Consider the following 14,020-nt stretch of genomic DNA (forward strand, 5'->3'; position numbering starts at 1 on the left):
CTGCCTGTTCCTCTCCTCCTCCCCCCCCCCTTCACTGCGACGTCAACGTCAGCAAACACCCCTCCCCTCCTGTCCCGGTTCTTTCCCACCCATCCACATCCACGTCCACATCCACGCAAGTCCTTGGACATTGGGCCCCATCCCCCTCTCTTTTCCAACAACCAAGTCCACACCACAGTCCACCACGGTCGCAATCCACTTGGGGGAGCTTGACTCTCCCGTATCCTAAGGCAGCAGCAGCAGCAAGCAGCACAGCACCACCACCACCACCACCGACAACCGTAGCGGCGTAGCCTTAGCACCTAAGGCTCACAGGTTCCCGGATCCCAGCAAGTAGTCCATTTACCGCCGACGCCACAAGCTCCACGCACTTATTTTTTTTTTTCTTCCTCCGCCCTCCGAAACAGGCGTACAAAGTGCAGAGAGTGCCCCGGTTCGCCTGCAAAAGGATCCAGCGAATCCAACGAGGCAAAAAAGCCAGAAAAAACCCGCCCTCCCACAAAACCCAGCAAATCAGCTCGCCTTTTTCTTGCGACCACTCACAACCGCCGCGCACTTTCTCCAACGTCAACGTCCTTCCCGCCCTGACATTGGACAACCATTCGTCGCTCGCACTGGACACTTCCTATCGCCTGCGCGCTTTCCCTACCTACCAGACACTCGTGGATTCTCTCGATTCGCGACTGGGAACTACCAGCAAACCTATCATCGTCGCCATCGCCTTTTTTGCACCTGTCTATTGGCCCAAGCAGCCCATCAGGTGACGCCTTGGACCTGCGGAAAACAGCATCTTCCTGTCTGTTTCCTGTCCTGCCTGTCGAACTCGCAGCAGAGCAAGCAGTAGCAGCAGCAGCAACGCTCCGCTCCGCACACGGCACCGCATCGCATCGCGACAGACCAACCGCGTCGCACACCTCTCGCCCTTCCCGCAACGGCAAAGCAAACGCACGCGCCAAAGCTTTTTTGCAGGCGATCTCAAGCCCATTTCGTGACACTCGAGTCAAAAGCCTATCAGAAAGCTTCGCCTCGACTTAGACCGGGAGCCATTCCCCAAAATCCCCCCCAAAAGCCAATAAAAAATCCAGCCAACCAGGTACGTTTCGCATGCCCTTCGACACAAGTCGTCTGGCGCCCCTCCTCTCCAGCCTTGCCCGCTCGCGCGCTTCCTTGTCGCCGGTCCTGAACACGGGCGCCGTCACGTCTTCACTTTTGGCTTCCCGCTCCGTCATTTGCCCATCGTTGCACGCTACCTTGCCTCAGGGTCTGGCTTCTCTGTCGGTTTTGGCGCTTGGCACCCGTTGTGTCGGCACCAATCTCGACGTTGAACTTTGACGACACACCTTGCTGGTGGTAGCGTGGGCACCTGTCGGACTTCACTTTTTTGTTTTTTATTTTCTTCTTTCCTCCGCTCTCTTACACGTCGCGTTCTGCGTCCTCTGAAACCGGCACCAAGAGCATGCTTACTGACTGGAGCAGGGCGCATAATCCCCTCCCTTACGGCATTTTACACGCACACATCGGCGATTCCACAAGCTCGCCCGCACTCTCACACTCTCGCCGCATTGCATCTCCAACTTCATCGGTACGTTTATTGTACTTTCTTGTGTGTCGCATTGTCACCGCCCTTCACAGCATCTGTACGGCCTCCCGTTCCCCCCGAGGTGTAACCATCCATCCTCGGTGCCCCCCCTCCTCCACTCCTTGTCCACGTCAACCTGTCTCTGTTTCTGCCCGTCACCTACGGTCATCGGCGACGGCGACACCCCGCCGATTTCACCATTTCGTCCTCTGACGTTACCTTCTGCTGCTGTCTGTCGCTGCCATTATTCCCATTGTATGTTGGCTGGACGCACGCCCGCATTACCAAGCCTTCTATGCCTTCTGGAAGCACCCCCTCTCTCGGTTGGCATGCGTGCGAGGCAAGGTGAGAATGATGCGGCGGCGGCACCACTGGAAGGGACCCCCTACCAACCACCCCAACTGCAGCCTCAGCGGGATGCACGTACGTTCTTGGGGAAGCGCTTAGTGAGCCCAGTCTGGAGTCTGGCGGGTGGCAGCGACACAAGACACTCAGGACAGCGCCTGGACAAACACGCCCTTCCCCTCAAGAGGCGCAAAGCACGGGCACTGTCACAGCAGCTTGGACTGCGTTCTGGCTTCGCGCCGCCACCACTACCGCAGCAGGGGGAGGTGTTGCCGGGCTGGTTGGCATGGTGGGCCTTGTCTCTGCATATTCCGTCATGCATGCGAGGTCTGCCAGCGCATCAAGTGGTGGCCCGAGGCGCGAGCAGAAGAACTGGACAGGAGCCAGGAGCAAGGAGCAGCACCCCACCAATCTCTTGTCGCATCATTCCGAGCATTGGCTCAAATACCCTGGAGAGGACAGAAGCAGCTAACATTCATGGTTGGACAGATCTCACTCGTGAAGTGGAATAAAATCAAACGGCCTCTTTTTCTGGGGAAACAAGGCACCGACCGTTCTGTTTCGTCCAAAACTACCCGCTTCCCGCATTGCAGCTGGTAGGCCAAAATCGACCAAGACCAGGACCAGCTTCTTGTCAACCCGGACTGGACCACTTCAGAGAACCCTTAAACGGGTAGCGACAAAAACACATCCCGCCCGCCGCCTCGACTCTCCGCCTCGTCTTGCACGGCAGCAGCACCCTTCGTCACTCACGTGGCTGTCATTCTCACTCCAGGCTCAGCCACCCACCCAGCGTCCGCCCCGCGACTACATCAGCCTGCATATGCCGTGGTCGGCCACTTGCGTCGCGCACCACTGCCAGCTCATCCACGCATCGCCAATAGATTGAGCCCCTCCTCTCCCAGCACACTGGCAGAGTACCCTAGGCCACCGCCCGCTCCCAACGCGTGTGCCCAACTCTACCCAAGCAGACGGGCCATTTCCAGCATTTTAAGGCTCAATTTTCATCAAAAAGGCAGCTTTCGTCGCAACTCATTCGTCGCTCGCGACCCATACCCGTGAAACCAATTTTCTCGACCGCGGTCACGCTATTACAACCACTACGCCAGAAACTGTCGCCAAGCTAGATCCTCCTGCTCGGCTTCTCATTGGTTCTGAGCACATCGCGACGAAGACAACCAGCTTCATCGCAGCTCGACCACTCTCGGAACAGGCTTATTCCCAGTATGATGGAATACGCGCAATACCCACAACAACCACAGAACGCGCACTCGGGATACACGAACAACTCCACCTCCGGCAACATCACCTCTCCTCACGGCGTACAGACGTCACCTATTTTGTCTACCCAGCAACAGTCACCCACCCAAGCACAGGGACACAACATGTACCAGCCACAGTACAACGTCCCTCAGCAGGGCATGCACTATGCCATGCCCCAGATCCAGGCCGCCGCCATGGCGGCGACCGCAGCGGCATCGGGAACGAACTACACCTACAACATGTCGGATCCTAGCTTGCCCCAAACCTCACCACGAATGGGCGGACCGAAAAAGGAGGCCAACCGCGATCCTAGATCGCCGACCCAGATGAACAACGTTTCGCAGCTGCCCGGTGGTCAGCGACGCCTCAGCCAGGTCACTAGCCCCGGCGTCCCGGCACAGGGAATGATGAACCACGTCGGCGCGCGCCCCGGCGTTGCCCCACCGCAGATGTCCCAGGCCCAGGCCATGCAGCACCCGCAGTCCCCCGAGATGCCCGCCGGCGGCGTTGAGGAATCTCCCCTCTACGTCAACGCTAAGCAATTCCACCGCATCCTCAAGCGTCGCGTTGCACGCCAAAAGCTCGAGGAGCAGCTCAGGCTCACCAGTAAGGGTCGTAAGCCGTATCTCCACGAGTCGAGACACAACCACGCCATGCGCAGACCCCGTGGACCCGGAGGACGTTTCCTGACAGCCGAGGAGGTCGCCGCTATCGAGCGTGACAAGGCTTCTGGCACCGATGCGCCCAAGGACGACTCTAGCCCCAAGGCCGGGTCAAAGAGGAAGTCCGAGGCCGACGACGGTGACTCCAACAAGAAGCCCAAGACGGCATCTGAGAGTCCTGAAGAGGAAGATGAGGAGGAGGAGGAGTCTTGAGCTCCGCCGCCGCCGATTCGATCTTCTTTTGTCGAGCATTCCGATCACGAAGTCACGACAGCCTACAGATACGTCTTGCAGCCATCTCTACTCTTTCCGAAATTGGATTATATTGGCGGCGGGAGTCCGATGGAAGACGGTTCCGCGGTGTGTTTACAAGGGGTTGGAGTGTTCCATGGACGTCTTTAAATGCAGCATTCGGGCCGGTACACAGGACTCTCGTTGCCCTCTGGCTGCCAGGCCTGGTCGATGCCATTGCGGCATGGGCCATTCTTTTTTAACACCTTTTTTCACGTTTCGTTTTCTCGGCTAATACAAATACTCGACTGGCAACAGCATGGCACCCGTTCAGGCGGGTGGCCGCAAGGGAAATGGGAGGGAAGAATGCATGGACGACTCGAAACGACGGATACCCCTCTTGTGTTTACTCGATTACCCCCTTCTCCTTGTTGTTTTTGATTGTTTTCTTTCTTCACTTCATGTCACAATCTTTTGCTGGGATGGGGACTTTTGTTCACTTTCTCTGGGGATGATGGTTGCAGGGGCAAATGAATGGTCTGGTTACCAAACGGGATGGAGTTGAAATGAAGAGAAAAGAAAAACCAAAACGAAAAATGAAGCGCCAGCAGTGGCGCATCTGATGTACGGGACAAAGAAGAATGATTGAAGATTATATTTTTACGCCTTCTCAAACTATTACCCCTTTTTTCTTCTCGACCTTACGCTTCTATGGCTTGATGGGGATAGACTGAGGTTTCCTGGCAATCCGTCGCCGGATTCGGAATTGGGAGAGAAACACGGGCTTTACGACTATTTGATCTTTGCGAGCAATCTACAAACTATATTGAATTACTTACATGTCAGATATCACCTTGTTCGACGTGAACCTTTGCAGAGCGAATGACGCACATGTCTGCCCCAGTGAATGCATTGTCGTCGCGAAAAGGGACGGCCCGTAAGGTCTGTCCTCGTGGACGCGACAACCAATCGACGCCGCAGGCCTGACTCAAAAGGTCGACAAACGGGCAGCGGCATTGGCTTGAGGCTGGACCACGAGCGTTGCCGCAAGGGACCGGGGACCAGCAGGAGGAGGCTTTTTTTTGGGTCGTCGAATGATTGCCCACGAAGGCGCTGGGCTCGGTCGGGTACGGCTATCGAGACCCGCCTCCGCACTCGTGGCTCGTCGTTGTCGTCGACGAGTCCCGTCGTCTGGCTGGCGGTCGGTCAGCACCAGTCAGTGGTCGGTGTGCGGTGTGTGGGCTTGGGCGCCCCCCTCTCCCCTCCCTTCCCAAACCTGGGGGAAGCTTGCCTGCTGCGGCCCTGGCGGTGGTCAGTGGTGCTTTCCCCCGCTCTTTAGCTTAGCGCGGTGGGAGCTCCAGGCCGGTGGACCTCGGCATGTCTCTGGGCCTGGGAAATCCGACCCGCGGCGCGTCCGACCGACCCTTTTCGCATAAGCAAACGCACGCTAGAGCTATCTGTCACTGTGTTTTGCTGGGCAGGAGCCGAGGCTGGATACGCAAAACGGCCGGCAAAGGGGGACCAGGGGAAAAAAGAAGGTTCCCAGTATCCGGGATTCTTGTCCGAACAGCCATCCAATTGCGCTTCTGGGGTTTGTTACATTAAGCAGCGACATCGCCCTGTCTTCAATTTTTGGTGCCTGCTTACCTACGACGAATTGCGAATACAGTTGCCGAGTGAGCAGCAGTGACGACACAGGCCCAACCAGAAGCTCTCTCCCAGGAAGCTCCACACGCAGACGGTCGACGAGATGGCGGGACGCGTGAGGCATCCGATTGACCAGGCGGCGCTGGAGCGGTACATTGAGAAGAACGTCCCGGAGATCAAGACGCCGATTGATATCAAGCAGGTACGCAATTGCGGTCGCCGGTCCCTTTCATGAGGCCATTCCCAATCCTCGAGCACCACCTCTCCCCCCTCCCTCTATACCTCATGTCCCCCCGCTGACCCTCCTCCGCGCCACAGTTCGGCTTCGGCCAGTCCAACCCGACCTACCAACTCACCTCCGCGACCTCGACGCGCTACGTCCTGCGCAAGAAGCCGCCCGGCAAGCTGCTCTCCAAGGCGGCGCACAAGGTCGAGCGCGAGCACCGCATCATCCACGCCCTCGAGCCGACGGACGTGCCGGTGCCGCGCGCGCTGTGCCTGTGCGAGGACGACGCCGTCGTCGGCACGCCGTTCTACATCATGGAGTTCCTCGACGGGCGCATCTTCGAGGACGCGGCGATGCCGGAGGTCGCGGACCCGGCGGAGCGCAAGGCGCTGTGGCGCGCGGCGACGCAGACGCTTGCGCGGCTGCACCGCGTCGACCCCAAGAGCGTCGGGTTGGAGGGGTACGGGAAGCGGGACGGGTTTTACGATCGGCAGATTGCGACGTGGACTACGATTTGCGAGAGCCAGGCGGCGGCGGAGGATCGGGAGACGGGGGAGAGGGTGGGGGATTTGCCGCATTTTGGGGAGATGATTGGGTTTTTTAAGGATAAGGCGGCGCAGCCGAGGGATCGGGGCACGTTGATCCATGGGGATTTCAAGATTGATAATATCGTGTTTCACAAGACGGAGGCGAGGGTAATTGGGGTTCTCGAGTAAGTTGCCCTTACGGTTGGATACAGAACCAAAGCTAACGGAAAGGCGCAGCTGGGAGATGTCAACAGTAGGCCACCCGCTCTCGGACCTCTGCAACTTCCTGACGCCGTACTTCACGGCCTCGCGCGGCAACTCGGGCGTGTACGCGCACGAGGGGTTCCTCGCGGGCGCGACGCCGGGGCTGCCGAGCGTGGAGGAGATCGTGGGGTGGTACGGCGCGGAGGCCGGGTGGGACCCGGCGCCGGAGCTCAACTGGGGCATGGCGTTCAACGTGTTCCGGCTGTCGGCGGTGCTGCAGGGGATCGCGGCGCGGGCGGCGCAGGGGCAGGCGAGCAGCGAGCAGGCGAAGCGGTACGCGGTCACGAGGGGGCCGCTGGCGGAGTTTGCGTGGGAGCTGGTGGGGAGGAGTATGGAGCAGGGGAAGAAGGGGAGGGCGAAGTTGTAGTAAACGATAGATGGTTTTGAGTAGCGGGATGAGTTTGCATAGAATTTAACTCTGCTTTTAGAGATTTCTTCTCGAGGAGGGTGTGTGTGGCTTGTGTCGTTGTGCCTGTCGACGTGTTCCTGAGCGGCGTCTTTCATGACTATAAGTAAGCCTTACTCAGAAGCATGAGGACTTTTTCAGACGCTAAATCTGTTGCTCGCGGAATCTGAGACGATGAGCATTACAGTTGACGAGACATGAGTTGTCAGCAGGCACATGGGACACTGTCTGAGTAGTCGTGAACGCTTCAACTCTCCGCCCGAGCGCTGTCATCGTTGGCTATTTCCCACTTATTCAATGACAATAAGCAAGAAGGAGTCAGCTTTGGCCCTGAAAGGAGGTAGACGTTTCTTGGGGAGTGGTGTCAGTAGGGCTCAGGATAAGCGGCACGTCTCTGTTTTACTTGTCTTTGAAGACCCCCATTGTCTGGTATAATACTAAATACGACTTGTCCATCTATTATATACCCTAGGCATCAGAACCTTTCGCTGTATACGTCTCTGAGAGTGTTGGGTATGTTGCGGTCTTTTCCAACCTCCTCGGGGTTGAGGTCTGGGGCCCTGTCGTTCTAAGTCATCTCTCTGGCAGTCGGTCTTATCTCAGCATTGGGTTTTCTATTTAAGGCTCAATTAAATGGCAGCAGGGATCTCCAAGCAATGTTTCAGTGTCCAACTGGCTGTCCCAATTGCAATGGAGCCCTTTTTTTGCTCCCGGCTATTCCTAATAAAGCGCGAGCCCGTTGGCCAACATGAACAGTCCCATGGGTAGGAGTTAGTATGTAGCACCTCGTTGGTTTTGAATCCCTCCAACTCTGTTTTGTATAACCGTCTGACGCTTATTCCGAATGAATAAGTAAAGGAGGAAACTTGGAAGAATGCGGGTAATATGTTCAGGCCTGTACCGGCCGCCTCGGTAGAAGTGCAGCGAAGCTGGATCAACAGCCTGCAGCATCCCAAATCTCGATTTACTGCGTCTCAACGAGACAGCATTGATAATCCGAAATGCTTCGAGGGATCATTTCGTTTTATATGGCTACGAAGACAGGCGCGAGGCATCAGAACCGTGTCGGCGTTTTTGTTAGACAAACGATGGGTCGCGTCAAGCGGTGTCTAAGGACTCGAACATCTTGGAATGGATATAGACGTAGCTTGAACTTGCTCCGAATTATATAAATCGCCTGTGAGAAACATTTAATATTTGCAACGCAAACCCGAATAGCCGCCCATTTTTGGTCTTGATGGTTCGAAGTTCTGATCTCTTAGGTATTGATCATCCGTTTCGCTTGGTCGCTACTGACGAGATCTCAGTGAGTCTACCTAAAAGATTCGATGTACATCCTGATTGTGTATTAGGTCAATTATAGGACGACAGCAAAGAAGCTGGACGACGTTAACACACCTTGATTTCAACGACCGCCGTCTGGATCACGCTTTCACGAATGATGAAAGGAAGAAGGTCGTTCAAATTTTTGATCAGCATCATCAAATGTGTGTTGACGTATGATTTTTGGCTGCACTCCGAGTTGGACTTTTTCTCTAGGTACTTATACTTACCCCAGAGCAGGCATTCGATGATGGGCGCTGTAGCGGTCTTGCCGCCGCGACGCTTGTTGATGGACATGAGAGCGAAAGTCTGTAACATATATTTAATTCCACATAAGGACCAAGTCAGATGTCATTTGAAACAGAGAGCAATTCGTTCTTGCTACCCATTATCTTGAGGTTTATTGACACTGTCCCCAATTTACCTCCACACTAGATGAGGCTCAGAGAGGAGTAGGTAGGTCGCGATACTTTATGATGTGTTTAACATCTTTCTAGCCATCATCTCTCTCGCTTCTTTCCTTCTTATTCCGAGGAAATATACCGAAGGCGTCTTGTCAACGTGCAGGCGCGTTGGGTTAAGTGCTTCATGACTGGATGGTGGCGGGCTGGATTTCTGGGGCATGGTCTGATGAGCTCGTCATGAAACAAGACCTCTCCATGTGAGCGGTCTAGTTATGAATCGAAGAACCAGGGTACGCCATTTGTGAAATATCCAGGTACTTAAGCCCGTCTTCAGGATTTCGACAAGCGAAGAAGGGCAAATAGAAGGATTGAAATCGTCCAGCCTGTCGATAAGTCGCGCTGTGCACTCGTTCATCTAGGGTCTGAACGATACATTTACAATATTAGGGCATAAGAAGACTGCGATCATGTCTGGAGACTTTATCGTCTTTCTTTATCTATCTCGCTTGCGAATACTTGATAGCTTTTCACCGGCGTGCGCGGCAACAACAGAGGCTGCATTCAATCTTGAGAGCAGAATCCCTGGGCATATTGACGAAAGAGGTAGGATCCCTCATTCAGATGCAAACGAAGAAATATTGACATATTGTCTGGTGCTTGGGATCGCGGAGCAGACTATCTGGGAGGATTTTATTTAAGGGGCAAGGACTCTGTGGTCGTCTGGTCTTCGCTGTAGCCCGGCTTGTCGTCTCTCCGCTACGTTTCTTCAGCATTACCTCTGGAGCTTTATGGATTTGGTGGTCAGCACATGCAACAGCTATCATCTCCTTCAGCCGATTTTCATTCTTTCATTGCTTAGACTGGATGTTTGCGGGATTAACAGCCAGGGCTCAAACTACTTAAGGCATTCTACTCCAGCGCCCACCGTAAGGTAAGTAAACTTGTCATTCTCAATCAATCAATCAATCAATCAATCAATTATGAAGCCATCGCGAGGCAATCAAGTCCATTATGAGGCTTAAACTTGATTGATTGCCTTTTGGGGTGGGGGGGTGGGGGCGCTGTTCTACTCGCTTTCAGCTTTTGATTGACAGACAAGCCGATGTAAACGCGTCATGTACCTGCGTGATTGGGCCGTATCGAGCCTCCTTAGTGATGTTCTTTTCTTGTTGCTAATTGTAAAGATAATTCGGAGTAGTTGAAAGAGCAATTGTACGGACTATTATTCTAGTATTGACATATATTCAGACGAAGGTGATCAAGGAAAACAGAAAGAGCAAATAATTCTTCCAAATTGAAGCAGAGTAGCTAATAAGAGATCTGCCGTACTTGTAATAGCAATCAAAGCTAGGCTAGATGGGTGTGCGAGTACAGCCGCCAGGTTTTTAGACGTTCTGATTTGCCATGGGTCATATCACCATAGGTGCGTCCCGTTCTTAAAAAGCCAGGTCTTCGAGAAGCACGACTTGAATGCATCTCATGTCCTGCTGTGATGCCTCGGACTTGGCAAAACCTGTTCACTAGACACACATCAGATGCTCACGTCTTCAAGCGATACTAGCTTGCCACGACTGTTATATCATTCATGCCTTTACTATAAGAAGCGTTCAGTTGTAATCATTTCTTAAAGGGGGCAATTCAAGGGCTTTGAGCATCCTGGGGCCATAAGATTACGCCTGTACAGATGTGCTCTATTCTTCTTAGGATTCGTGGAAATATTCTGTGACAGCAGATCCTTGATACGAAGTGTTCTGTTGGCTCTATCGTTGGGGGTTGTTCTTGAGCTTTGAAGCATGAATAAGATGACAATGCCCACCAGATTGCCATTCTTTAGCATAACGAACCCCAAAACAAACCCCGTATGTCTTCTTCTTATATTCAATGATCTTTCCTGGCTCATTGCCTAACGGACCGGTCCAGCCTCTCTTAATCTTAGGTCTGCACGTGTTGTTGGAATTCCTCCAGCTGTTGGAATTCTTAAACAGAACTCATCTCTAAAGCCCTAAAGAGGGCACCCTCATGCAGATCCATTGTTTTGCGGTGATTTAACGTACTACAAAAAAGTTTGCTTTGAATGCAATAAAGCTTTGCTAGAGAACTCAAATGGCTTGATATCAGGCTTTTCGTGGTTCTGTGATTCTAATATGGATTCAAAATGCTGCCAAGTCGCAGTCGTTGGAATGCCATTCCCCTAGCTAAGGAGGTTGACATGGCAGTGTTCGTTGAGGGACAGTCTGTCATTGTCCATCATGTATACCTACATAGGCGAAGGACTTTCCACGCAACCGAATATAGACCGCTTGACTCTTGATGCTTCATCTAAAGTAATCGAGTAGACAGTTGAGATTCTACCGGGTCTGGCCGATGAGATATCATATAACGTAGCCATCAAGTGATGACAGGATCGAGACGTCCAGGCATATGGGAATGTATTATTGAAAGCATGTAATGACATATTCACAACTGCTTCATAGGCTCCCACAGACAGGTTGTCGGTTGGAATCTTGCTGCGTTTGTGGTGCAGTTGACGCCAAGTTCCTCGCTGCAGACTTAGAGCCTAAGCTATCAAAGGTGAATCGTTTCTCCCCTTGACCAAGCTCGAATAGGCAATTCGGCATGAATGTGCGAGATACGAATCCAAGCAACGCCTTCTGTACTCCCCAGATCCCAGACGTTTGGAGTTATGCACGGACGTAATCAGTGTTTACATTGAAATACCCGTCTGCCAGACATCGCCATTGGAATACTCTGCTAGAAGTGACGTCTCATGGATATAATAGCAGGCGACGAAAGGATGACGGTTCCTGGGAGAAGGCTGGGCCTGAGACGTTGCTTAACATGGGATAATGTTGTTTCTCACCTGAATGCTGACGCGGAAATCGGCAAACATTCCCAGTTTTGTCGATGTATGTCGACGGTATGCCCATTGACACTTTCCTAAAACGACCCAGGAAACGTAAGAAGAAAACGGTGATGCCCCGTGATTCAAATTAGGTGATTTGATGCTGATGACTGGGTATAAAGTCCTTGTAACGTCCGTGTTGCAACATGAAATTTCCAAACGGAGGAAGCCGTTCGCTAGGAAATGTGCACGATATTGAAAGTGACTGTACACGGTCCACGGACAGCATGTTGCGATTGCATGTGCTCCTCATTTTCTTATTAATGATAGAAACGTCCGAATAGTTCAGAAAGACCGATGGCGGCCGCTGATTCTAGATGATGAAGTTTGGATTGAACGGAGCGAGAGCTTAGTTAGATGGGCAGCCACACGGCAGCTGATGCAAGCTGTGATTGAACCTCATACAAACCACAGTCGCATTGCATTTTGCGGCGTTTTCGCCGCTTTTTTCATTGAAGGCATGTAAGAGATTCGGTGAGGACCATTTCTGTGTTTTCGCACTCGTCGACGATCGTCGCGTCAGGAACTCAAAGTCTTGAATGCAACTATCTGAGACTGAGGCTTGTGCTGACGGGTTTGCTCAGAACGCTTCACCTTGTTTGGGCCTTTGACTGTTCTACGTGGTATTTAAAGCAAGCCATATGTTTTGAGTCACTATTTTATCATACTATAGCATGAATGCCCTCCATGAACGTACGTAAGTGACAGATCATGCGTTCTGCGAAGTTGATGTTCTTTACCAAACGATAATCTAGTTTGTTACACTGGCATCAGGTGAGGGTGAACACGTTCGTGATTTCGAAGGACAACAACGCAGACGAGTGAGAAAGCCCAAGCCCAAGATCTCAGATTTGTCTAGTGATGGGGACTGCTGCATGCTGTGGCGTCAAGGAATTAACGAAGAGCAGCTCTTGAAGGCACTTCTCACTGACCCCGCCTGTGAAGGCAGCACTACTATTGAGTTGGCTTTACAAGATCTGGACTAGCTTACGCGTCTAAGTGTTTTAATTTATAGCTTCCAGTTGTCCCGCTCTCAGTAGTAGGCTTAGCACGTTTGTTCTACGCAGTTTTGTCAGCATTGTCTTCGCCCCCTTCAGGCGATCACTATGAATTCCATGATACCATGATTTTCTTCTAATTTGCAGCCACCCTAACGAACAGGCTTCTTAAATCACCTTTATATTATGGTTAGCTATCTAATAGTAGGGTTTGCTAATAGAAGCTAGGGATTAATATATTCTAACAGTATACTAGGTTATAGTCTAGGTTAAAAGTTATAAGCTATAGTAGATTAGGTTTTTAGAGATTAAAGTAATTAGTTTTAAGTTTAATAAGTAATTTATAGTAAAAGTAAGCTAAGAGTATTTTAAGGATAAATACTAAGTTAATTACTAAAGAGCTATAGGAGTTTAACTATAAATTAAGCTTAAGTTATCCTATATATAAGTTTTAAATAATATCTTTTATTTATTATAAAGTAATTACTTAAGTATATAAAGTAATTATAATTAGTTAGTAAAGCTAACTAATTATTAAGTACTTCTTTTTATATTCTACTAATTATTTTCTTATTTTATTATTATATAACTTATATTATAGTTTTTTTATACTAAGTAAGTCCTTATTATTCCTATAATCTTATAGTATAAATATTCTATTTTAGCTACTTAATACCTAAGTAAGTTATTTAATTATTATTTTTATATAATAGGTTATAATATTAGGTTCTTTCTCTAAAAGTCTTATCTTTAAGACTTAATATAAGTAGGTTATTAATCTTAAGTTAGGGATCTATTAATTATACTTCTTAGTTTACTTATAATACTAATATTATATTAGGTTATATTTAAAAATTAAAATTAGGTTTTACTTCTACTCTTTATTATTATAATTATATACTATATATTATTAAATTTAGTTTTATTATTAATATACCTTATTCTTATTATTATTCTATAGGGAAGTATTATAAACTACTTCTAAGTAGTGAGGTTTATAGTAAATATATTTACTTAAAGTAGTCTTATAATATAGTAGTAGATACTATTTATACTTATATATCTTTATATTTTTTTTATTTTATAAGTAATACTAACTTATTTTAGTTAATTATTTATTAGATAAAGTAGTATATTTAGAAAATATAGAGGTAGCTAAAGAGGAAATATTAAAAAAAAAGGCTACTACTTTATATACTATATAAGCTAAGTTAGATAAATTTATAATATAGTTAGATTATTT

At 50.2% G+C, this 14,020-nt stretch overlaps 2 protein-coding genes across 2 annotated transcripts; both read left to right on the forward strand.

The window, feature by feature from the left end:
• Positions 1-3,150: 3,150 nt before the first annotated feature.
• Positions 3,151-4,062, forward strand: HAP2 (Transcriptional activator HAP2; the record flags this gene model as incomplete). The annotated part of the gene is made up of 1 exon (XM_036632738.1): positions 3,151-4,062. The coding sequence occupies one exon, from the start codon at positions 3,151-3,153 to the stop codon at positions 4,060-4,062; it is 912 nt and encodes a 303-aa protein (XP_036502287.1).
• Positions 4,063-5,830: 1,768 nt separating this feature from the next.
• CGCS363_v000890 (Acyl-CoA dehydrogenase family member 11) lies at positions 5,831-7,111 on the forward strand (the record flags this gene model as incomplete). The annotated part of the gene is made up of 3 exons (XM_036632739.1): positions 5,831-5,929; positions 6,046-6,665; positions 6,718-7,111. 3 exons carry the CDS (start codon positions 5,831-5,833, stop codon positions 7,109-7,111), a joined length of 1,113 nt encoding a protein of 370 aa, XP_036501248.1.
• Positions 7,112-14,020: the final 6,909 nt, after the last annotated feature.

The sequence above is a fragment of the Colletotrichum siamense genome (assembly GCF_013390195.1).
Source record: "Colletotrichum siamense strain Cg363 chromosome Unknown KSG_Cg363_contig01, whole genome shotgun sequence".
Lineage (NCBI taxonomy): Eukaryota > Fungi > Ascomycota > Sordariomycetes > Glomerellales > Glomerellaceae > Colletotrichum > Colletotrichum siamense.